Here is a 26,916-nt window from a genome sequence, read left to right as displayed (position 1 = left end):
GTCCAGAAGGCAGAACGTTATCTGCGTTTCGGGCACACTGACTGGGGGTGACAGAAGCTACGTAGGCGGTCTCCCCGGGGATTTCCACAGACCCATCAGCCGGCGCTGCTATGGGTACTACCTCCCCATCCACCCCCAACATTCCAGGAGCAGTGCTACTTATGGGGCAGTTATCTTCCTCTGTGGCACTGATCAGTTGCACGGCATCACCTTTCTCACGGTTCCCATGCATCTCCCCATTTCCCTGAGCACCATCGCTTGCTCCTGTTAAGGGTTCCTCAGCCATCCCACCCCGCTGAGCGATGTGGCTGAGCACTCCTGGACCTGTGAACACATCATTCCAAGGAAACAAATGGTTATCAGGTAAGACATGCATATTTTCATCATCTGCATCATCAGTATTACTCTCGGCATTTTCTGAAAAATCATTATCAAGTGCATCATTAATCGGTAAAGCATTGTCAGGTAACACATGCAATTTCCCATCAGCATTCGATCGACGAGGGGAGTCAGGGACATAGTATGCAACCATTCTCCCCAAATCAGTCCCCAATAAAACATCAGTGGGCAAGTTATCAGACAGCCCCACTTCCTTCACCCCGCTCCCAGCACTCCAATCTATATACACCCGGGCCATTGGCAAGGGACAGCTGATGCCCCCAATCCCGCTGACCGTCAGGGTTTTCCCCGGAATGATCTCTTCAGGGGCCGCCAGTTCAGGTCAGATGAGGGTTCGTTCAGCCCCGGTGTCCTTGAGGCCTGTAGCGACATGGTCCCCCACGGTGACGTGCTGCACGTTGTCACACACCCTCCCAACCGCCCCACCCACCAAAAGAACTGCTGCATTAGGCCCTGGGGCCTTGGCTGTGGGGTTCTTCTGCTTCTCTGGACACAGGGCGCTGATATGACCAGTCTGTTTGCAGAACAAACACTGGCGAGGGTTGGTCGTAGGACTGATGCTGTTGGCAACAGGGACAGGACCTCTGGTGAGTTGGTTGGCAGGGGTAGTGGCGTTGGTTGCAGGCTTACCTCCTCTCCAACTGGCGGTGACTGGCTTCCACACTTCCAATCTACGGTTGGCCTCATAGGCATCGGCAATCTGCGCTGCTTTAGTCACATCTTTGGGCTTTCTGTCCATCACGAACTGTCGCACCTCATCTGGGCAAAGATATAAGAACTGGTCTTTGATCTTCAAGTCCAGCAGCTGTGCAAGGGTGGTCAATGACAGTCCATGGGTCCATTGGTCAAAGTGGGTCCCAAGTCCATGCGCCACATCGTTGTAACTCTCATGTGGGCCAAGATGGAGGTTCCGGAACTTTCTATGGTAAACCTCAGGTGTTAGCTGGTACTTGGTTATCAGAGCCTGCTTGATGGCCTCAGTCACCATCTTGTTCTTGAGGGAGAGCAGCAAACGCCTACAGAGCTTTGCCTCTTAGCCCTGGGGTCAGGTATTGGGCCCACTGATCCCCAGGCAGCCGATACTGTCCGCAGGCTTTCTCAAATGCCTGCAGAAAAGTGTCCTAATCCCCATCCTTTTCCATCACAGGAAAGTGCTCTGGCTGGGGTTTAGAGGTCTGAGCGTTGCTGGACTCACTGCCCAGCGTTGTGGATGGTACTGCCCCAAGTTGGGCCATCTGCAGTTCATGGGCCCTCCAAGCTTGGGCCTCTCACTCAGCTTTCCGCCTCCTCTTGGCTCTCTCGTGGTATTGTTGAATCAGCTGCAGACGTCTCTCTGTATCATCTGCGGAGCTTTGTTGCAGAGCCAGCTGCAGGCAAAAGTCCCCAAACCCCTGGTCGCAAGTAGGGCCGGCATTCAGCGGTTGGACCTTTGCTGCAGCATCATTTTTGCTGGTGCTGGCTTCTGTGGTCATTGGGCTCTGAGAGTGGTCTAGAGCGGCTTCCCATTGCACCAGATCCGCGACCAGTTGGTCTTTGTTTTTGCCTGCAAAGTCAATGTGCTGTGACCTGCACAAGGCAATAAGTGTGTCTCTGGTCTGCTTCTTATAAAAGGTTTCTCCCAGCACAACCATGGTTGCCAAATAAAAGATAGGATAGAAAAACAAAGAGAAAGGGAGGAGGTAATCGCAAGTATACATGGTATCGTCTCCGGACTAGTAAACACTGAGCTTGTTCTCTAAAACTTTTTTGCGCAGAGTCCTCTCCATAACTGCAAGTTTTTAGTGAAAGGATTGATTGCTCAAACCAGATCACTAATGCTCTATTATTCCACCGTGCTACCAACAATATGTCATGGATCCCAACATTATTTCAGGGATCCCGGGGAGGATACCTTTATCCCGGGGAGGATACTACTCACACCAATTTGTCACGAACTGGGGTTGTTTGGTTGCCCCTGGTTCCTTCTGAAGGGGATTTATCTATATCCCACTTCCCAGTTCCGGTTTGGATCTTGCAGCTCTCGGGCACCCCCTTTACCCTCAGGTCGGATTAGGTACTGCACTCAGGGTAATTAGTCGCCAGAAAGCCTGCCTGCTATGTATTGGCTATTGGGCACGCTGCAGCGAGGGCGAGATAACTACTCCTACTCAGGCGGGAACAATAATTGTCAACGCCGCCGGTCGCTACAGAGATTCCCAATCGCACAGAACTAAAGTATGCTGCCACCAGCTCCGATTTTCTAAAGGATTAACGGGTTTGGAGCCAACCCAAATCAGTGGCGTAATTCACTTCAGAGGGAGCAACAGTTCGTTTATAGAGCAAAAAGAGACACGCTAGTAAATTATATATATTACTCCATAAAAAGGTAGGCAGTGTTCACAATGTATAAAAGATATTATAAAGAAGACAATATCATGTGTACAATACAGATTACAAATAAAATAAGGATGAAAATGGAAAAACACTTACAAAGCGTTCAGATCATTTCACATCATCATGGCTGGCCTGTAGGCTTTGTAGAATCCACACATCAAAACACATGTCCCATCTATATATCAGCTACATCCCAAACACAAAGATGCTGCTGGAATGCTGTCTCCCTAAGATATTCTTAGCCCAAAACCCAGGCACTTCACTTAGACATCCTCTTTACTTACAACTATGGTAACTACTTTTATGCCTAACTTTCTGTGTGAACCGCGCATAAGTACGACACCATGCTCATGATGTTCTCCACGTCAGGAATATTGTAAATACAGGGTGCACTATAGCCGTTGAATAAAAAGAAAAGGTGCTAGGCTAAGTCCAATGTAATTCAACACCAAAAGAAAAGAAAAAAGAATGGACTAAATCAAGCCTGCACAACCATATACCAAAAAATACCAAAACATGTTTATTGAACACCACAAAAAAGACATTAAAAGCATCTAAAATACAACTATGTGTAAAACACCCCAATATATTCTCCTAGATATACAACAATAATATATAGCAGCCAACCATATTACACATATAGTGATATATATCACTGAACCTGAATATATAGTGTAAAAATACATTACCACATAGATGACAGAATGTGTGGCACCTAGGTCACTGGAAAGTGTAGCCCTAAAGGATTGAAAGAGACCTAGATAAATGAGGCAAGATTCCCCACTGGAAGATCTATAGAATCGGCATATCGCCGAATGGACACTTTACTGGATCCGCAATCCTGGTAAGTATAAATCAGCAAGTCAGGGAATAAGGCCAGAGCTGCAAAGTTACAAAGCCACATGCCATAAATGGCCGATCAGTGGTCAGGAGAGGGTGTAAACTTGCTGATTTATACTATACACATAGTTGTATTTTAGATGCTTTTAATGTCTTTTTTGTGGTGTTCAATAAACATGTTTTGGTATTTTTTGGTATATGGTTGTGCAGGCTTGATTTAGTCCATTCTTTTTTCTTTTGGTGTTCTCCACGTCAGGGGCATTCTTTTCAGTGTAAATATGGAACAATTACGTGAACCGCTTACCGAGAAATCCGCGCTTTGCACTTGTTGCGTCTTGTAGCTGCTAGCGCTTTCAGTGGGTGATAGATCTACCGATGGACATCCGGAATATATAATTCTTATCTTTCTAGCCCAAATCAGTGCCGCTATATATAATTTTAATAGAACAAAAAAACTCGGGGCTTCCACACCAGTTCTGGAGGAGGGAATGAGTAGTTTTCAGCTAAGCCATAAAACTGATCACAGAGTTGTATCAAAGTTGCACAGAGCATCTGCCATAGTGAGTGAATGCAGAGGGGGAGAAAGGGGGGGGTCGAAGCTGCAGCGTGTGTGTCTGTGCCACGGTACTTCCTATAACTAATCTCACATTATGACATTTTTACATTATCGTGACAGTATACATCACATAGGTCATATAGACTGCTGTGTAAACATCACATAGGACATATTATTTGTATAGCACCATTGATTCCATGGTGCTGTACATGAGAAGGGGTTACATACAAATTACAGAAAATCAATTACAGTAAGCAAACTAACAATTACAGACTGATGCAGAGGGCAAGGACCCTGCCCTTGCGGGCTTACATTCTACAGGATGGTGGGGAAGGAGACAACAGGTTGAGGGTTGCAGGAGCTCCGGTGTTGGTGAGGCAGTAGCTTCGGTAGTGGTGAGGAGGCAGCGTGGTCAGTGCAGGCTGTAGGCTTTCCTGAAGAGGTGGGTTTTCAGGTTCCGTCTGAAGGATCTGAATGTGGTTGATAGTCGGACGTGTTGGGGCAAAGAATTCCAGAGGATGGGGTATATTCGGGAGAAGTCTTGGAGGCGGTTGGGTGAGGAGCGAATAAGTGTGGAAGAAAGGAGGTCTTGGGAGGACCGGAGATTACGTGAGGGAAAATTAGGGTTAGTTCAGATTAGTTCAGAGATATATGGCGGAGACAGGTTATGGATGGCATTGTAGGTTAGTATTAGTCATTTGAACTGGATACGCTGAGGGAATGGGAGCCAGTGAAGAGATTTGCAGAGGGGGGAAGCGGAGGAGTAGCGAAGAGAGAAATGAATTAGTCGGGCAGCAGAGTTAAGGATGGAGTGGGGAGGTTCAAGGGTGTTAACAGGGAGGTCACAGAAAAGGATGTTGCAGTAGTCAAGGCAGGAGATGATGAGAGAATGCATAACATTTTTGGAGATTGATGGTTGAGGAAAGGACGGATTCTGGAGATACTTTTGAGCTGGAGGCAGCAGGAGGTGAAAAGAGCTTGGATGTGCGGTTTGAATGACAGGGCAGAGTCAAGGGTTACTCTGAGGCAGCGGACTTCCGGTACGGGGGAAAGCGTGATGTTGTTAATTGCGATAGATAGGTCAGGTAAGGAAGATCTGTGAGATGGAGGAAATATGATGAGTTCAGATTTGTCCACATTGAGTTTTAGGAAGCGAGAGGAGAATAAGGAGGATATGGCTGATAGACACTCTGGGATTCTGGACAGCAGAGAGGTGACGTTTTGGTAGATCCGAGTGTCATCAGCATAAAGGTGGGACTGGAATCCATGGGAATTTATGAGTTGTCCCAGGCCAAGTGTATAGATTGAGAAGAGTAGGGGTCCTAGAACAGAGGCTTGGGGGACTCCAACAGAGAGAGGGTGGGATGAGGAGGTAGTGTGGGAGCGGAAAACGCTGAATGTGCGGTTGGTGAGGTATGAGGAGATCCAGGATAGGGCGAGGTCTTTGATGCCAAAGGAGAGGATCTGTAGTAGGAGGCAGTGGCCAACTGTGTCAAAAGCAGAGGACAGGTCTAGAAGGAGGAGTACTAAGTATTGTCTGTTAGCTTTGGCTGTAAGTAGGTCGATAGGACATATAGACTGCTGTGTATACATCACATAGGACATATAGACACACGCCGCACCTCTCCGTGGGTGGAAGGGGGGAGACATATGCCGCACTTTTCTGTGGGTGGAAGGGAGGGACACACCTCCCCTTTGGTGGAAGGTACACATGCCGCACCTCTCTGTGGGTGGAAGGAGGGTGGGGGGGCACATGACGCACCTCTCCAAAAGAGAAAAGGGCAGGGGTGGAGTGGGGCTCAGCACACCTCTCCGAGGTTGGAGGGATGGGACATGCCAAATATCTCTGGAGGTGGTACATGCCGTACCTCCCCGTGGGTGGAAAGATGGGGGGAGCACATGACGCACCTCTGCGTGTGTGGAAGGGGGGACACATGCCGCACCTTTCCATGGGTGGAGGGGGGGACACATGCCGCACTTCTCCATGGGTGGAGGGGGGGGGGGGGGACACATGCCGCACCTCTCCGTGGGTGGAAGTGGGGGCACATGCCGCACTTCTCCATGGGTGAAAGGGAAAGGTGGGAGACGCATGCCGCACCACTCCATGGGTGGAAGGGGGGGACACATGCCACACTTCTCCGTGGGTGGAAGGTGGGACACATGCCGTACTTCTCTGTGGGTGGAAGGGGGGGGACACATGCCGCTCTTCTCCGTGGGTGTAAGGTGGGACACATGCAGCACTTCTCCGTGGGTGGAAGGTGGGACACATGCCGTACTTCTCCGTGGGTGGAAGGGGGAGGGACATGTGATGGTGGGATATGTTATGTGGTATCATTTTGTGTATATTTAGATTTTACTGATTATCATGGTGTTCTCTTGTAGGATGAGTTATTTGCCAATTGATGAATTGCTGTTATTTGCCATCTGATATCAGCCCCCACATTCCTGTACAGTTATCTCTCCACAGGGTCAGTGAATAATGTTGTTTGCTAATATGCTAATGACATGTTGACCTAGCTTGTTGAAACAATGAGCCCCTGTGACCCACTCCCCTAACATGTGAATGAGGAGGGAGACTTGTAAATATCAGGGAGGGGAGACACAGATCAGTCCTGTGTGGAATGATGATGTGTTCATAGCATATCAGAGAGAAAGAAGCGTATATGGACTATGCTATCCTCTGTCTGCTGGATTGTTGGACTTTTATCCTGTTACTGAACTGCATTCGTGTTCTGGACTATTTTATCCTTTGTGTGGTGGATCATATATGGACCTTTCGTATTTTTGCCTAAATAAAGGTCTTGGAATTGTTTTCTATACTCTAGCTCTGTTTATTGTGTGGTACCGGAGAAGGACCCGTGACAGGACACATGCCGCATCTCTCCATGGGGGAGGGGGGGGGGGGAAGAACACATGCTGCACCTCTCCGTGGGTGGAAGGTGGAACGCATGCCACACCTCTCCATGGGTGGGAGGGGGGGAACATGCCGTACTTCTCTGTGGGTGAAAGGTGAGACACATGCTGTACTTCTCCGTGGGTGGGAGGGGGGGGGGGGACACATGCCGTACTTCTCCGTGGGTGGAAGGGGGGACACACGCCGCACCTCTCCAAAAGAGAAAAGGGCAGTGGTGGAGAGGGGCACAGCACACATCTCCAAGGTTGGAAGGACGGGACACGCCAAATATCTCTGGAGGTGGTACATGCTGCTCCTCTCCTGTGTGGCACATGACACCTAAGAATTAAATGGTGACGGTGATCCCCCCATGATTGTGTCGGATGGGGCCATTACATTACATATGCAATGTGAAGCCATGGCCACACAAGATGTATGTGTGTGCAGTATTAGATCATGCGTGTGCATGCCCACCAGAACCCGCCACACAAGATAACAGGACACAGTCAGTTCTGATACATCTGTGTATTAGCCACACATCAGAGACATACAAGCCCTCCCCCCCAAGACACAAGAGTTGGGGCCTGGCCATTGTTTCTTACTTGTAGAGGCACAAGTGACGCCTTATTGGTAAAACCATGGCCGCGCGTTCGCTTCTTTGTTCGACTGTGGATGAGAATAAAGCTGAGAGTTGCCATATCTGCTGGTAAGAGCCAGCAGCGGCGGTGACAGGTAGTTCGCATCCTCCAGATGTGCCGCTGGCCTGGTCTCTCACACCATGATGGTGCTGCCGTCTTCACTAAAAATAATCCTCACGCCACAAGGAACACGGGAGTCTGAAAGTTGGCCCACGCACATCAGTGCAGGTCACCAGCGGGGTCCAGCCTTTGTGGTGGTCATCCTCTTAGAGGCGGCTGTGTGGGATGAACACTGCAGCTTCCAGGTGCCATGTGGTGCTGGCGGCAGGATTATCTACGGTAAGAGTAGAACACAAGGACCAATACAAACAGAGTCATGGCGCCCAGACACGCGGTGGCCGTGGCACTGAACACATGCGGGTACTGGATCACGCAGTACCACAGGATGCCTAGGAGGAGTAGGAATAATGGAACCATGAGGCTGCCGATGTTCACAGAGTCCTGGGATGGCTCGTCACCACCAAGGACAGAGGCTGGGGCATGCTGGGAAAGATGACAGTGCAACACACATCCGTCAGCAAGCTGGAGCGACGCCACAGTTTGAGAATCATCCCGCAGGAGCTGCCCCTGATAAATAAGGCGGACGAGCGACTCCTGGTCCGGAAACTGACTCCTAAATCAGGAAACAAGAAGGGCAAGTTATAAAATGTCAGTGGGGTGCGAGGCTGCAACAGAAAGGCTGCCAGCAGGGGGCGGGGCCACGACAGGAAGGCTGCCAGCTGGGGGCGGGGCTGCAACAACAAGGCTGCCAGCAGGGGGCGGGGCCACGACAGGAAGGCTGCCAGCAGGGGGCGGGGCCACGACAGGAAGGCTGCCAGCAGGGGGCGGGGCCACGACAGGAAGGCTGCCAGCAGGGGGCGGGGCCACGACAGGAAGGCTGCCAGCAGGGGGCGGGGCCACGACAGGAAGGCTGCCAGCAGGGGGCGGGGCCACGACAGGAAGGCTGCTGCCAGCAGGAGGCGGGGCCACGACAGGAAGGCTGCCAGCAGGGGGCGGGGCCACGACAGGAAGGCTGCTGCCAGCAGGAGGCGGGGCCACGACAGGAAGGCTGCTGCCAGCAGGGGGCGGGGCACCACAGGAAGGCTGCTAGCAGGGGGCGGGCCGCTACAGGAAAATTGCCAGCAGGGGGCGGGGCCGCTACAGGAAAATTGTCAGCAGGGGGCGGGGCCGCGACAGGAAGGCTGCAAGCAGGGAGCGATGCAGCAACAGGACGGCCGCCTATCGGGTGCAAGTCTGCGACAGGAAGGCCGCCTATCGGGTGCAAGTCTGCGACAGGAAGGCCGCCTATCGGGTGCAAGTCTGCGACAGGAAGGCCGCCAGCAGGGAGCAAGGCTACAATAGGACGGCCAGTGAGTCTACAACAGGGGAGGCAGTGGAGATTGAAGACAGCAATGCACCATGAAGACCAGCAATGGCCATCACCGGGCTGTGGTACTACAGCGAGCTGCCACCTTGACAGGCCCAGATTATTAGACAATTATATAGTAGATTAACCGATGTCTAAGGGTCACTTCCGTCTGTCCTTCTGTCTGTCACGGATATTCATTGGTCGGGGCCTCTGTCTGTCATGGAAATCCAAGTCGCTGATTTGTCTCGCCAGCTGCCTGTCATGGCTGCCACGACCAATCAGCGACGGGCACAGTCCGGCGGCAAAAAGGTCACTCCTTCCTCCACGCAGTCAGTGCCCGCTCCATACTCCCCTCCAGTCAGCGCTCACACAGGGTTAATGGCAGCGGTAACGGACTGTTATGCCGCGGTGTAACGCACTCCGTTACCGCTGCTATTAACCCTGTGTGACCAACTTTTAACTATTGATGCTGCCTATACAATGCACTCTTGGGACCGGAGTGCGCGAGGAGCATCGGTAACCGCTTCGCCTGGATCCGGGGCCAACGGAAGGTGAGTATATAACTATTTTTTATTTTAATTCTTTTTTTTTTTTTTTTTTTTTTTAACAGGGATATGATGCCCACATTGCTATATACTACTTGGGCTGTGCAATATACTACATGGCTGTGCTATATGCTACGTGGGCTGTGCGATATACTACGTGGGCTGTGCGATATACTACGTGGGCTGTGCGATATACTACGTGGGCTGTGCGATATACTACGTGGGCTGTGCGATATACTACGTGGGCTGTGCGATATACTACGTGGGCTGTGCGATATACTACGTGGGCTGTGCGATATACTACGTGGGCTGTGCGATATACTACGTGGGCTGTGCGATATACTACGTGGGCTGTGCGATATACTACGTGGGCTGTGCGATATACTACGTGGGCTGTGCGATATACTACGTGGGCTGTGCGATATACTACGTGGGCTGTGCGATATACTACGTGGGCTGTGCGATATACTACGTGGGCTGTGCGATATACTACGTGGGCTGTGCGATATACTACGTGGGCTGTGCGATATACTACGTGGGCTGGGCGATATACTACGTGGGCTGGGCGATATACTACGTGGGCTGGGCGATATACTACGTGGGCTGGGCGATATACTACGTGGGCTGGGCGATATACTACGTGGGCTGGGCGATATACTACGTGGGCTGTGCGATATACTACGTGGGCTGTGCGATATACTACGTGGGCTGTGCGATATACTACGTGGGCTGTGCGATATACTACGTGGGCTGGGCGATATACTACGTGGGCTGGGCGATATACTACGTGGGCTGGGCGATATACTACGTGGGCTGGGCGATATACTACGTGGGCTGGGCGATATACTACGTGGGCTGGGCGATATACTACGTGGGCTGGGCGATATACTACGTGGGCTGGGCGATATACTACGTGGGCTGGGCGATATACTACGTGGGCTGGGCGATATACTACGTGGGCTGGGCGATATACTACGTGGGCTGTGCTATATACTACGTGGGCTGTACAATATAATACGTGGGCTGTGCAATATACTACGTGGCTGGGCAATATACTACGTGGGCTGTTATATACTACGTGGTCAGCCGCGAACAATCAGCAACAGGCGCAGTCCGGCTGCGAATTGGCGCGGGATTTGAACCACACTTCGCTAATTGGTCGCGGTTGGCCAAATCCTGTGTATTCAATGTATTCAAAAATCTTCATAGATAAACTACACACATATTCTAGAATATCCGATGCGTTAGAATTGGGCCACCATCTAGTACGCTATAACAAGAAAGGCAGCGCTGTGCCCTGATGACTTCACCAAAACCACAAAAATAGGACGTCATGGAAAAAAGCAGAAACCCCAAATAGTAGCAAACGGATGTGTTAAATGGTCTGAGTCCCACAAGGCTATGTGCACACGTTCAGGATTTTTTTGCGTTTTTTCGGCCATTTTCCGCGGGAAAAAAGCATACAAAAGCATCCCATCATTTTTAATGCATTGTACAATTTTTGTGCACATGATGCGTTTTTTTCCCGCGAAAAAAAACCGCATTGCGGTAAAAAATGCAGCATGTTCATTAATTTTGCGGATTTTTCACGTTTTTCCCGCTATTTAATGCATTGGGAAGCTCCGGAAAAAAACGCGTCAAAAATGCTAAAAAAAAGCATGCGGATGTCCTGCAGAAAAAGTCCGGTTTTGTTCAGAAAATCCGCAGCGTGTGCACATACCCTTAGGGCACTTTCATTATCAGGCTATGTGCACACGCTGCGGATTTTGCTGCGGGTCTGCAGCGGTTTCCCATGAGTTTACAGTACAATGTAAACCTATGGGAAACGAAATCCGCAGTGCACATGCTGCGGAAAAAAACGCGTGGAAACGCAGCGGTTTATTTTCCGCAGCATGTCAATTCTTTGTGCGGATTCTGCTGCGGGTTCTCACCTGCTCCAATAGAAAACTGCAGGTGAAAACCCGCAGCAAAATCCGCAATAGAAACCGCGATAAATCCGCAGAAAAAAACGCAGCGGTTTTGCACTGCAGATTTATCAAATCCGCTGCGGAAAATTCCGCAATGGAATCCGCAGCGTGTGCACGTGGCCTAAATGCTTCAAAAGATAAGGCCAGCCCTGTGGAGCGGTCAATGAGGAGACAGTGGTGGCAGACACCCTAATGACCAGAATAGTTATCACGGAGGCACCAGGGTATACGCTGTGCGGCCCACCGCCCCCAAACTGATGTCGCCGCTCTCCAGCCACTTACCTCTTGATGTGCAGGACGGAGTCGGTGAGCCGGACGGACACCACGCGCTCCGTTTCATTCAAGAACTTTAATCGCAGAGTTATTGTATCCTGTGTCCCTGCAGAATCACCGTGTGTTGGGGGTCCTCTATGTCGGACAGGGGGTGAGTCACAACTAGAGGAGGCTCTCTGGTCAAAAGATGTGAAGTGATTACTCAGCGAGGAGTCCAGACTAATAGAAGAGCTCCCAGCATCCTCTGCAGTGTCTGGCGTGGGTCCTTCAGGTTCACCACTGTCAGGGGGCCGGTCAGTGCAATTCACGGGTGGTCTTGGTTGTGGCTCAGCTCCGAGTCCTGCAGAGGCCTGTGACCACCATGGAGCAGATCCCCTCTCAGAAGTGTGGGTAGAAATCCAAGCCAAGGCGATGAGCGAGATCAGGAGAAGAATCGCACAGAGAATGGTAACCTCATCCCCGACGCCTTCTATCAGGGCCATGGAGGTGACGCTGCAAGAGAGAGCCCACCACATGAGGACCACCAACTACCCGCCATCAGGACCACAGCCATCACAAGAAGACCACCATCTACTCAGGCACTAGAACCACGGCTACCACATGGAGCTCACCACCAACCATCCAGGCACTAGGACCACGGCTACCATATTAGGACCACCAAATACCCGGCATAAGGACTACGACCACCACAAGAGGAACGACCACCACAAGAGGACCACCATCTACTCATGCACTAGAACCACGGCTACCACATGGAGCTCACCACCAACCACCCAGGCACTAGGACCACGGCTACCATATGAGGACCACCGACTACCCGGCATAAGGACTACGACCACCACAAGAGGAACGACCACCACAAGAGGACCACCATCTACTCATGCACTAGAACCACGGCTACCACATGGAGCTCACCACCAACCACCCAGGCACTAGGACCACGGCTACCATATGAGGACCACCGACTACCCGGCAGCAGGACCACGAGCCATCAAGAATTACTAAGGCAACAGGACCAATAGCCCCCCCATAACACACAGCGCCCCATCATACGGCCCCCTTCATCATCATCATTGTACTGGGCAGAATGGTGGCTCAGTGGTTAGCACTGTATGGGGACTCAGTGATTAGCACTGCACGGTTGCAGCCCTGGAATCCTGGGTCCAATTCCCACCAAGAACATCTGCAAGGAGTTTGTATGTTCCCCCAGTGTTTCCTCCAGTTTCATCCCACACTACAAAGACAGACTGATGGGGAATAGGATTGTGAGCCTCAATGGGGGCAGTGATGATAATGTGCAAACTGTGAAGCGCTGCGGAGTATGTTAGCGCTATATAAAAATAAAGATTATAATTATACAGAACCCATCACTATTATACAGCCCCATCATCATTATACAGCCCCATCATTATACAGCCCCATCATCATTATACAGCCCCATCATCATTACACAGCCCCATCATCATTATACAGCTCCATCATCATTATACAGCCCCATCATCATTATACAGCCTCATCATCATTATACAGCCTCATCATCATTATACAGCCCCATCATCATTATACAGCCCCATCATTATACAGCCCCATCATCATTATACAGCCTCATCATCATTATACAGCCCCATCATCATTATACAGCCCCATCATTATACAGCCCCATCATCATTATACAGCCCCATCATCATTATACAGCCCCATCATCATTATACAGCCCCATCATCATTATACAGCCCCATCATCATTATACAGCCCCATCATCATTATACAGCCCCATCATCATTATACAGCCCCATCATCATTATACAGCTCCATCATCATTATACAGCCCCATCATTATACAGCCACATCATCATTATACAGCCCCATCATCATTATACAGCCCCATCATCATTATACAGCCCCATCATTATACAGCCCCATCATCATTATACAGCCCCATCATTATACAGCCCCCATCATCATTATACAGCCCCATCATCATTATACAGCCCCATCATCATTATACAGCCCCATCATCATTATACAGCCCCATCATTATACAGCCCCATCATCATTATACAGCCCCATCATTATACAGCCCCCATCATCATTATACAGCCCCATCATCATTATACAGCCCCATCATCATTATACAGCCCCATCATTATACAGCCCCATCATCATTATACAGCCCCATCATTATACAGCCCCCATCATCATTATACAGCCCCATCATCATTATACAGCCCCATCATCATTATACAGCCCCCATCATTATACAGCCCCATCATCATTATACAGCCCCATCATCATTATACAGCCCCATCATTATACAGCCCCATCATACAGCTCCATCATCATTATACAGCCCCATCATCATTATACAGCCCCATCATCATTATACAGCCCCATCATTATACAGCCCCATCATCATTATACAGCCCCATCATCATTATACAGCCCCATCATCATTATACAGCCCCATCATTATACAGCCCCATCATCATTATACAGCCCCATCATTATACAGCCCCCATCATCATTATACAGCCCCATCATCATTATACAGCCTGTTGTGAATTTGGATTCTGGGCTCCCCCGGTGGCCACTTGTGGAATTGTACTTGTGTGCATCATCCCCTCTGTTCACCTGCTCCTATCAGGATGTGGGAGTCGCTATATAACCTTGCTCCTCTGTCAGTTTCATGCCGGTCAACAATGTAATCAGAAGCCTTTCTGTGCATGTTCCTGCTACTAGACAACTCCCAGCTAAGTTGGACTTTTGTCCTTGTGTGTTTTTGCATTTTGTTCCTGTTCACAGCTGCTGTTTCGTTACTGTGTCTGGAAAGCTCTTGTGAGCGGAAATTGCCACTCTGGTGTTATGAGTTAATGCTAGAGTCTTAAAGTAATTTCTGGATGGTGTTTTGATAGGGTTTTCTGCTGACCATGAAAGTGCCCTTTCTGTCTTCATGCTATCTAGTAAGCGGACCTCGATTTTTGCTAAACCTATTTTCATACTACGTTTGTCATTTCATCTAAAATCACCGCCAATATATGTGGGGGCCTCTGTCTGCCTTTTGGGAAAATTTCTCTAGAGGTGAGCCAGGACTGTCTTTTCCTCTGCTAGGATTAGGTAGTTCTCCGGCTGGCGCTGGGCATCTAGGGATAAAAAAACGTAGGCATGCTACCCGGCCACTTCTAGTTGTGCGGCAGGTTTAGTTCATGGTCAGTATAGTTTCCATCTTCCAAGAGCTAGTTCTCATATATGCTGGGCTATGTTCTCTCGCCATTGAGAATCATGACAGTTTTGACCGGCCAAAAAAAAAGGGTTAAATTACTGGCTGAGAAAGGAGAGAAAAAAGAAGTCTGCTACAATTTTTTTTTTTTTTTCCTCTAGTTCTGAGTGTGCTCTTAATTGAATCACTTGCTAGTCTGCCTATATTGCAGCCTTCCTCTCTTTCTCTCCTTCTTATCCTTGAATGGCTCTGTGTTCACCTGTTTCAAATGGATCTTCAGAGTGTAGCTACAGGTTTGAATAATCTCGCCACAAAGGTACAAAATTTGCAAGATTTTGTTGTTCATGCACCTATGTCTGAGCCTAGAATTCCTTTGCCTGAATTCTTCTCGGGGAATAGATCTCACTTCCAAAATTTTAAAAATAATTGCAAATTGTTTTTGTCCCTGAAGTCTCGCTCTGCCGGAGACCCTGCACAGCAGGTCAGGATTGTAATTTCCTTGCTCCGGGGCGACCCTCAAGACTGGGCTTTTGCATTGGCACCAGGGGATCCTGCGTTGCTCAATGTGGATGCGTTTTTTCTGGCCTTGGGTTTGCTTTATGAGGAACCTCATTTAGAGCTTCAGGCGGAAAAGGCCTTGATGTCCTTGTCTCAGGGGCAAGATGAAGCTGAAATATACTGCCAAAAATTCCGCAAATGGTCTGTGCTTACTCAGTGGAATGAGTGCGCCCTGGCGGCGATTTTCAGAGAAGGTCTCTCTGATGCCATTAAGGATGTTATGGTGGGGTTCCCTGTGCCTGCGAGTCTGAATGAGTCCATGACGATGGCTATTCAGATCGATAGGCGTCTGCGGGAGCGCAAACCTGTGCACCATTTGGCGGTGTCTGCTGAGAAAACGCCAGAAAATATGCAATGTGATAGAATTCTGTCCAGAAGCGAGCGGCAGAATTTTAGACGAAAAAATGGGTTGTGCTTCTATTGTGGTGATTCAACTCATGTTATATCAGCATGCTCTAAACGTACTAAGAAGCCTGACAAGTCTGTTTCAATTAGCACTTTACAGTCTAAGTTTATTCTATCTGTGACCCTGATTTGTTCTTTGTCATCTATTACCGCGGACGCCTATGTCGACTCTGGCGCCGCTTTGAGTCTTATGGATTGGTCCTTTGCCAAACGCTGTGGGTATGATTTGGAGCCATTGGAGGCTCCGATACCTCTGAAAGGGATTGACTCCACCCCATTGGCTAGTAATAAACCACAATACTGGACACAAGTGACTATGCGTGTTAATCCGGATCACCAGGAGATTATTCGCTTTCTGGTGCTGTATAATCTACATGATGTTTTGGTGCTGGGATTGCCATGGCTGCAATCTCATAACCCAGTCCTCGACTGGAGAGCTATGTCTGTGTTAAGCTGGGGATGTAAAGGAACTCATGGGGATGTACCTTTGGTTTCCATTTCATCATCTATTCCCTCTGAGATTCCTGAATTCTTGTCTGACTTTCGTGACGTTTTTGAAGAACCCAAGGTTGGTTCACTACCTCCGCACCGGGAGTGCGATTGTGCCATAGATTTGATTCCGGGTAGTAAATACCCTAAGGGTCGTTTATTTAATCTGTCTGTGCCTGAACACGCTGCTATGCGAGAATATATAAAGGAGTCCTTGGAAAAGGGACATATTCGTCCTTCGTCATCTCCCTTAGGAGCCGGTTTTTTCTTTGTGTCTAAGAAAGACGGCTCTTTGAGGCCGTGTATTGATTATCGACTTTTGAATAAAATCACGGTTAAATATCAATATCCGTTACCACTGCTTACTGATTTGTTTGCTCGTATAAAGGGGGCCAAGTGGTTCTCTAAGATTGATCTCCGTGGGGCGTATAATTTGGTGCGAATCAAGCAGGGGGATGAGTGGAAAACCGCATTTAATACGCCCGAGGGCCATTTTGAGTATTTGGTGATGCCTTTTGGTCTTTCAAATGCCCCTTCAGTCTTCCAGTCCTTTATGCATGACATTTTCCGCGATTATTTGGACAAATTTATGATTGTGTATCTGGATGATATTCTGATTTTTTCGGATGACTGGGACTCTCATGTCCAGCAGGTCAGGAGGGTTTTTCAGGTTTTGCGGTCTAATTCCTTGTGTGTGAAGGGTTCTAAGTGTGTTTTTGGGGTTCAAAAGATTTCCTTCTTGGGATACATTTTTTCCCCCTCTTCCATCGAGATGGATCCTGTCAAGGTTCAGGCTATTGGTGATTGGACGCAACCCTCTTCTCTTAAGAGTCTTCAGAAATTTTTGGGCTTTGCTAACTTTTATCGTCGATTTATTGCTGGTTTTTCTGATGTTGTAAAACCATTGACTGATTTGACTAAGAAGGGTGCTGATGTTGCTGATTGGTCCCCTGATGCTGTGGAGGCCTTTCGGGAGCTCAAGCGCCGCTTTTCTTCCGCCCCAGTGTTGCGTCAGCCTGATGTTGCTCTTCTTTTTCAGGTTGAGGTCGACGCTTCTGAAATCGGAGCTGGGGCGGTGTTGTCGCAGAGAAGTTCCGACTGCTCCGTGATGAGACCTTGTGCTTTTTTTTCCCGTAAATTTTCGCCCGCCGAGCGGAATTATGATATTGGGAATCGGGAGCTTTTGGCCATGAAGTGGGCTTTTGAGGAGTGGCGTCACTGGCTTGAGGGGGCCAGACATCAGGTGGTGGTATTGACTGACCACAAAAATTTAATTTACCTTGAGTCTGCCAGGCGCCTGAATCCTAGACAGGCGCGCTGGTCGTTGTTTTTCTCTCGGTTTAATTTTGTGGTGTCTTACCTACCGGGTGCTAAGAATGTTAAGGCGGATGCCCTTTCTAGGAGTTTTGAGCCTGACTCCCCTGGTAATTCTGAGCCCACAGGTATCCTTAAAGATGGAGTGATATTGTCTGCCGTTTCTCCAGACCTGCGGCGGGCCTTGCAGGAGTTTCAGGCGGATAGACCTGATCGTTGCCCACCTGGTAGACTGTTTGTTCCTGATGATTGGACCAGTAGAGTCATCTCTGAGGTTCATTCTTCTGCGTTGGCAGGTCATCCTGGAATCTTTGGTACCAGGGATTTGGTGGCAAGGTCCTTCTGGTGGCCTTCCCTGTCACGAGATGTGCGAGGCTTTGTGCAGTCTTGTGACGTTTGTGCTCGGGCCAAGCCTTGTTGTTCTCGGGCTAGTGGATTGTTGTTACCCTTGCCTATCCCGAAGAGGCCTTGGACGCACATCTCGATGGATTTTATTTCGGATCTGCCTGTTTCTCATAAGATGTCTGTCATCTGGGTGGTGTGTGACCGTTTCTCTAAGATGGTCCATCTGGTTCCCTTGCCTAAGTTGCCTTCTTCTTCCGAGTTGGTTCCTCTGTTTTTTCAAAATGTTGTTCGTTTGCATGGTATTCCGGAGAATATCGTTTCTGACAGAGGGACCCAATTCGTGTCTAGATTTTGGCGGGCATTCTGTGCTAGGATGGGCATAGATTTGTCTTTTTCGTCTGCTTTCCATCCTCAGACTAATGGCCAGACCGAGCGGACTAATCAGACCTTGGAGACATATTTGAGGTGTTGTGTCTGCGGATCAGGATGATTGGGTTGCTTTTTTGCCTTTGGCGGAGTTCGCCCTCAATAATCGGGCCAGCTCTGCCACCTTGGTGTCCCCGTTTTTCTGTAATTCGGGGTTTCATCCTCGATTTTCCTCCGGTCAAGTGGAATCTTCGGATTGTCCTGGAGTGGATGCTGTGGTGGAGAGGTTGCATCAGATTTGGGGGCAGGTGGTGGACAATTTGAAGTTGTCCCAGGAGAAGACTCAGCTTTTTGCCAACCGCCGTCGTCGTGTTGGTCCTCGGCTTTGTGTTGGGGACTTGGTGTGGTTGTCTTCTCGTTTTGTCCCTATGAGGGTTTCTTCTCCTAAGTTTAAGCCTCGGTTCATCGGCCCGTACAAGATATTGGAGATTCTTAACCCTGTGTCCTTCCGTTTGGACCTCCCTGCATCCTTTTCGATTCATAATGTTTTTCATCGGTCATTGTTGCGCAGGTATGAGGTACCGGCTGTGCCTTCCGTTGAGCCTCCTGCTCCGGTGTTGGTTGAGGGTGAGTTGGAGTACGTTGTGGAAAAGATCTTGGACTCTCGTGTTTCCAGACGGAAACTCCAGTATCTGGTCAAATGGAAGGGATACGGTCAGGAGGATAATTCTTGGGTCACTGCCTCTGATGTTCATGCCTCCGATCTTGTCCGTGCCTTTCATAGGGCTCATCCTGATCGCCCTGGTGGTTCTGGTGAGGGTTCGGTGCCCCCTCCTTGAGGGGGGGGTACTGTTGTGAATTTGGATTCTGGGCTCCCCCGGTGGCCACTTGTGGAATTGTACTTGTGTGCATCATCCCCTCTGTTCACCTGCTCCTATCAGGATGTGGGAGTCGCTATATAACCTTGCTCCTCTGTCAGTTTCATGCCGGTCAACAATGTAATCAGAAGCCTTTCTGTGCATGTTCCTGCTACTAGACAACTCCCAGCTAAGTTGGACTTTTGTCCTTGTGTGTTTTTGCATTTTGTTCCTGTTCACAGCTGCTGTTTCGTTACTGTGTCTGGAAAGCTCTTGTGAGCGGAAATTGCCACTCTGGTGTTATGAGTTAATGCTAGAGTCTTAAAGTAATTTCTGGATGGTGTTTTGATAGGGTTTTCTGCTGACCATGAAAGTGCCCTTTCTGTCTTCTTTCTATCTAGTAAGCGGACCTCGATTTTTGCTAAACCTATTTTCATACTACGTTTGTCATTTCATCTAAAATCACCGCCAATATATGTGGGGGCCTCTGTCTGCCTTTTGGGAAAATTTCTCTAGAGGTGAGCCAGGACTGTCTTTTCCTCTGCTAGGATTAGGTAGTTCTCCGGCTGGCGCTGGGCATCTAGGGATAAAAAAACGTAGGCATGCTACCCGGCCACTTCTAGTTGTGCGGCAGGTTTAGTTCATGGTCAGTATAGTTTCCATCTTCCAAGAGCTAGTTCTCATATATGCTGGGCTATGTTCTCTCGCCATTGAGAATCATGACAACAGCCCCATCATTATACAGCTCCATCATCATTATAGAGCCCCATCATCATTATACAGCCCCATCATCATTATACAGCCCCATCATTATACAGCCTCATCATCATTATACAGCCCCATCATCATTATACAGCAACATCATCATTATACAGCCCCATCATCATTATACAGCCCCATCATTATACAGCCCCATCATCATTATACAGCCCCATCATTATACAGCCTCATCATCATTATACAGCCCCATCATCATTATACAGCAACATCATCATTATACAGCCCCATCATCATTATACAGCCCCATCATCATTATACAGCCCCATCATCATTATACAGCCCCATCATCATTATACAGCCCCATCATCATTATACAGCCCCATCATCATTATACAGCCCCATCATCATTATACAGCCCCATCATTATACAGCCCCATCATCATTACACAGCCCCATCATCATTATACAGCCCCATCATCATTATACAGCCCCATCATCATTATACAGCCCCATCATCATTATACAGCCCCATAATCATTATACAGCTCCATCATCATTATACAGCCCCATCATTATACAGCCCCATCATCATTATACAGCCCCATCATCATTATACAGCCCCATCATCATTATACAGCTCCATCATCATTATACAGCCCCATCATTATACAGCCCCATCATCATTATACAGCTACATCATCATTATACAGCCCCATCATCATTATACAGCTCCATCATCATTATACAGCTCCATCATCATTACACAGCCCCATCATCATTATACAGCCCCATCATCATTATACAGCCCCATCATCATTACACAGCCCCATCATCATTATACAGCCCCATCATCATTATACAGCCCCATCATCATTATACAGCCCCATCATCATTATACAGCCCCATCATCATTATACAGCCCCATCATCATTATACAGCCCCATCATCATTATACAGCTCCATCATCATTATACAGCCCCATCATCATTATACAGCCCCATCATAATTATACAGCCCACATCATCATTATACAGCCCCATCATCATTATACAGCCCCATCATTATACAGCCCCATCATCATTATACAGCTACATCATCATTATACAGCCCCATCATCATTATACAGCTCCATCATCATTATACAGCTCCATCATCATTATACAGCCCCCATCATTATACAGCCCCATCATCATTATACAGCCCCATCATCATTATACAGCTCCCATCATCATTATACAGCCCCATCATCATTACACAGCCCCATCATCATTATACAGCCCCATCATCATTATACAGCTCCATCATCATTATACAGCCCCCATCATTATACAGCCCCATCATCATTATACAGCTCCATCATCATTATACAGCTCCATCATCATTATACAGCCCCCATCATTATACAGCTCCATCATCATTATACAGCCCCATCATCATTATACAGCCCCATCATCATTATACAGCCCCATCATCATTATACAGCTCCCATCATCATTATACAGCCCCATCATCATTACACAGCCCCATCATTATACAGCCCCATCATCATTATACAGCCCCATCATCATTATACAGCCCCATCATCATTATACAACCCCATCATCATTATACAGCCCCATCATCATTATACAGCCCCATCATCATTATACAGCCCCATCATCATTATACAGCCCCATCATTATACAGCTTCATCATCATTATACAGCCCACATCATCATTATACAGCCCACATCATCATTATACAGCCCCCATCATTATACAGCCCCATCATCATTATACAGCTCCCATCATCATTATACAGCCCCCATCATCATTATACAGCTCCATCATCATTATACAGCCCCATCATTATACAGCTTCATCATCATTATACAGCCCCATTATTATACAGCCCACATCATCATTATACAGCCCCATCATCATTATACAGCCCCATCATTATACAGCCCCATCATTATACAGCCCCATCATCATTATACAACCCCATCATCATTATACAACCCCATCATTATACAGCCCCATCATCATTATACAGCCCCATCATCATTATACAGCCCCATCATCATTATACAGCCCCATCATCATTATACAGCTCCATCATCATTATACAGCTCCATCATCATTATACAGCCCCATCATCATTATACAGCTCCATCATCATTATACAGCTCCATCATCATTATACAGCCCCATCATTATACAGCTCCATCATCATACAGCCCCATCATCATTATACAGCCCCATCATCATTATACAGCCCCATCATCATTATACAGCCCCATCATCATTATACAGCCCCCATCATCATTATACAGCTCCATCATTATACAGCCCCATCATGATTATACAGCTCCATCATCATTATACAGCCCCATCATCATTATACAGCTACATCATCATCATACAGCTCCATCATCATTATACAGCCCCATCATCATTATACAGCTCCATCATCATTATACAGCTCCATCATCATTATACAGCCCCATCATCATTATACAGCTCCATCATCATTATACAGCTCCATCATCATTATACAGCCCCATCATCATTATACAGCCCCATCATCATTATACAGCCCCATTATCATTATACAGCCCCATCATCATTATACAGCCCCCATCATCATTATACAACCCCATCATCATTATACAGCCCCATCATCATTATACAGCCCCATCATCATTATACAGCCCCATCATCATTATACAGCCCCCATCATTATACAGCCCCATCATCATCATACAGCCCCATCATCATTATACAGCCCCATCATCATACAGCTCCATCATCATTATACAGCTCCATCATTATACAGCCCCATCATCATTATACAGCTCCATCATCATTATACAGCCCCATCATCATTATACAGCCCCATCATCATTATACAGCCCCATCATCATTCAGCCCCATCATCATTATACAGCCCCATCATCATTATACAGCTCCATCATCAATATACAGCCCCATCATCATTATACAGCTCCATCATCATTATACAGCTCCATCAACATTATACAGCCCCATCATCATTATACAGCCCCACCATTATACAGCCCCACCATTATACAGCCCCATCATCATTATACAGCCCCATCATCATCATTATACAGCCCCATCATCATTATACAGCCCCATCATCATTATACAGCCCCATCATCATTATACAGCCCCATCATCATTATACAGCCCCATCATCATCATTATACAGCCCCCATCATTATACAGCCCCATCATCATCATACAGCCCCATCATCATTATACAGCCCCATCATCATTATACAGCCCCATCATCATTATACAGCCTCATCATCATTATACAGCCCCATCATCATACAGCTCCATCATCATTATACAGCTCCATCATTATACAGCCCCATCATCATTATACAGCTCCATCATTATACAGCCCCATCATCATTATACAGCCCCATCATCATTATACAGCCCCATCATCATTATACAGCCCCATCATCATTCAGCCCCATCATCATTATACAGCCCCATCATCATTATACAGCTCCATCATCAATATACAGCCCCATCATCATCATACAGCCCCATCATCATCATACAGCCCCATCATCATTATACAGCCCCATCATCATTATACAGCCTCATCATCATTATACAGCTCCATCATCATTATACAGCTCCATCATCATTATACAGCCCCATCATCATTATACAGCCCCACCATTATACAGCCCCACCATTATACAGCCCCATCATCATTATACAGCCCCATCATCATCATTATACAGCCCCATCATCATTATACAGCCCCATCATCATTATACAGCCCCATCATCATTATACAGCCGCATCATCATTATACAGCCCCATCATCATTATACAGCCCCATCATCATTATACAGCCCCCATCATTATACAGCCCCATCATCATTATACAGCCCCATCATTATACAGCTCCATCATCATTATACAGCCCCCATCATTATACAGCCCCCATCATTATACAGCCCCATCATCATTATACAGCCCCATCATCATCATACAGCCCAATCATCATTATACAGCCCCATCATCATTATACAGCCCCATCATCATTATACAGCTCCATCATCATTATACAGCCCCATCATCATCATACAGCCCCATCATCATTATACAGCCCTATCATTATACAGCTCCATCATCATTATACAGCCCCCATCATTATACAGCCCCCATCATCATTATACAGCTCCATCATCATTATACAGCCCTCATCATTATACAGCCCCATCATCATTATACAGCCCCATCATTATACAGATCCATCATCATTATACAGCCCCCATCATTGTACAGCCCCCATCATTATACAGCCCCATCATCATTATACAGCCCCATCATCATTATACAGCTCCATCATCATTATACAGCTCCATCATCATTATACAGCCCCCATCATTATACAGCCCCATCATTATACAGCCCCATCATCATTATACAGCCCCATCATCATTATACAGCTCCATCATTATACAGCCCCATCATCATTATACAGCTCCATCATCATTATACAGCCCCATCATCATTATACAGCCCCATCATCATTATACAGCCCCATCATTATACAGCCCCATCATTATACAGCTCCATCATCATTATACAGCCCCATCATCATTATACAGCTCCATCATCATTATACAGCTCCATCATTATACAGCCCCGTCATCATTATACAGCCCCATCATTCAGCCCCATCATCATTCAGCCCCATCATCATTATACAGCCCCATCATCATTATACAGCTCCATCATCATTATACAGCTCCATCATCAATATACAGCCCCATCATCATCATACAGCCCCATCATCATTATACAGCTCCATCATTATACAGCCCCACCATTATACAGCCCCATCATCATCATACAGCCCCATCATCATCATACAGCCCCATCATCATACAGCCCCATCATCATTATACAGCCCCATCATCATTTTACAGCCCCATCATTATACAGCCCCATCATCATTATACAGCCCCATCATTATACAGCCCCATCATCATTATACAGCCCCATCATCATTATACAGCCCCCATCATCATTATACAACCCCATCATCATTATACAGCCCCATCATCATTATACAGCCCCATCATCATTATACAGCTCCATCATTATACAGCTCCCATCATCATTATACAGCCCCATCATTATACAGCTCCCCCATCATTATACAGCCCCCATCATTATACAGCCCCCATCATTATACAGCCCCCATCATTATACAGCTCCATCATCATTATACAGCCCCCATCATTATACAGCCCCCATCATTATACAGCCCCCATCATTATACAGCCCCATCATCATTATACAGCTCCCATCATCATTATACAGCCCCATCATTATACAGCTCCATCATCATTATACAGCCCCATCATCATTATACAGCTCCATCATCATTATACAGCTCCATCATTATACAGCCCCGTCATCATTATACAGCCCCATCATTCAGCCCCATCATCATTCAGCCCCATCATCATTATACAGCCCCATCATCATTATACAGCTCCATCATCATTATACAGCTCCATCATCAATATACAGCCCCATCATCATACAGCCCCATCATCATCATACAGCCCCATCATCATTATACAGCTCCATCATTATACAGCCCCACCATTATACAGCCCCATCATCATCATACAGCCCCATCATCATCATACAGCCCCATCATCATACAGCCCCATCATCATTATACAGCCCCATCATCATTTTACAGCCCCATCATTATACAGCCCCATCATCATTATACAGCCCCATCATCATTATACAGCCCCATCATCATTATACAGCTCCATCATTATACAGCCCCATCATCATTATACAGCCCCATCATCATTATACAGCCCCATCATCATTATACAGCTACATCATCATTATACAGCTCCATCATTATACAGTCCCATCATCATTATACAGCCCCCATCATCATTATACAGCCCCCATCATCATTATACAGCCCCATCATCATTATACAGCCCCATCATCATTATACAGCTCCATCATCATTATACAGCCCCCATCATTATACAGCCCCCATCATTATACAGCCCCCATCATTATACAGCCCCATCATCATTATACAGCTCCCATCATCATTATACAGCCCCATCATTATACAGCTCCATCATCATTATACAGCCCCCATCATTATACAGCCCCCATCATTATACAGCCCCCATCGTTATACAGCCCCATCATCATTATACAGCCCCATCATCATTATACAGCCCCATCATCATTATACAGCCCCATCATTATACAGCCCCATCATTATACAGCCCCATCATCATTATACAGCTCCATCATCATTATACAGCCCCCATCATTATACAGCTCCATCATCATTATACAGCCCCATTATCATCATACAGCCCCATCATCATTATACAGCTCCATCATTATACAGCCCCACCATTATACAGCCCCATCATCATCATACAGCCCCATCATCATACAGCCCCATCATCATTATACAGCCCCATCATCATTATACAGCCCCATCATCATTTTACAGCCCCATCATTATACAGCCCCATCATCATTATACAGCCCCATCATTATACAGCCCCATCATCATTATACAGCTCCATCATTATACAGCCCCATCATCATTATACAGCTACATCATCATTATACAGCTCCATCATTATACAGCCCCATCATCATTATACAGCCCCCATCATCATTATACAGCCCCATCATCATTATACAGCCCCA

General features: G+C 47.4%; 1 protein-coding gene across 1 annotated transcript in view; it reads right to left on the bottom strand.

The window, feature by feature from the left end:
• Positions 1-7,573: 7,573 nt before the first annotated feature.
• Positions 7,574-26,916, bottom strand: part of TMUB1 (transmembrane and ubiquitin like domain containing 1) — a 60,298-nt gene continuing 40,955 nt past the window's right edge. The window contains exons 2-3 of the mRNA XM_077267736.1: positions 11,902-12,384; positions 7,574-8,372 (exon numbers count right to left, since the gene is read on the bottom strand). Coding sequence (XP_077123851.1) covers positions 8,030-8,372; positions 11,902-12,374 — 816 coding nt within the window. The 5' untranslated portion in view covers positions 12,375-12,384 and the 3' untranslated portion in view covers positions 7,574-8,029. The remainder of the gene's footprint in view (positions 8,373-11,901; positions 12,385-26,916) is intronic.

This window comes from Ranitomeya variabilis, chromosome 6 (genome assembly GCF_051348905.1).
Source record: "Ranitomeya variabilis isolate aRanVar5 chromosome 6, aRanVar5.hap1, whole genome shotgun sequence".
Lineage (NCBI taxonomy): Eukaryota > Metazoa > Chordata > Amphibia > Anura > Dendrobatidae > Ranitomeya > Ranitomeya variabilis.
Note: the sequence above shows the minus strand (reverse complement) of the source record. Positions and strands in the feature narration are given on the sequence as shown.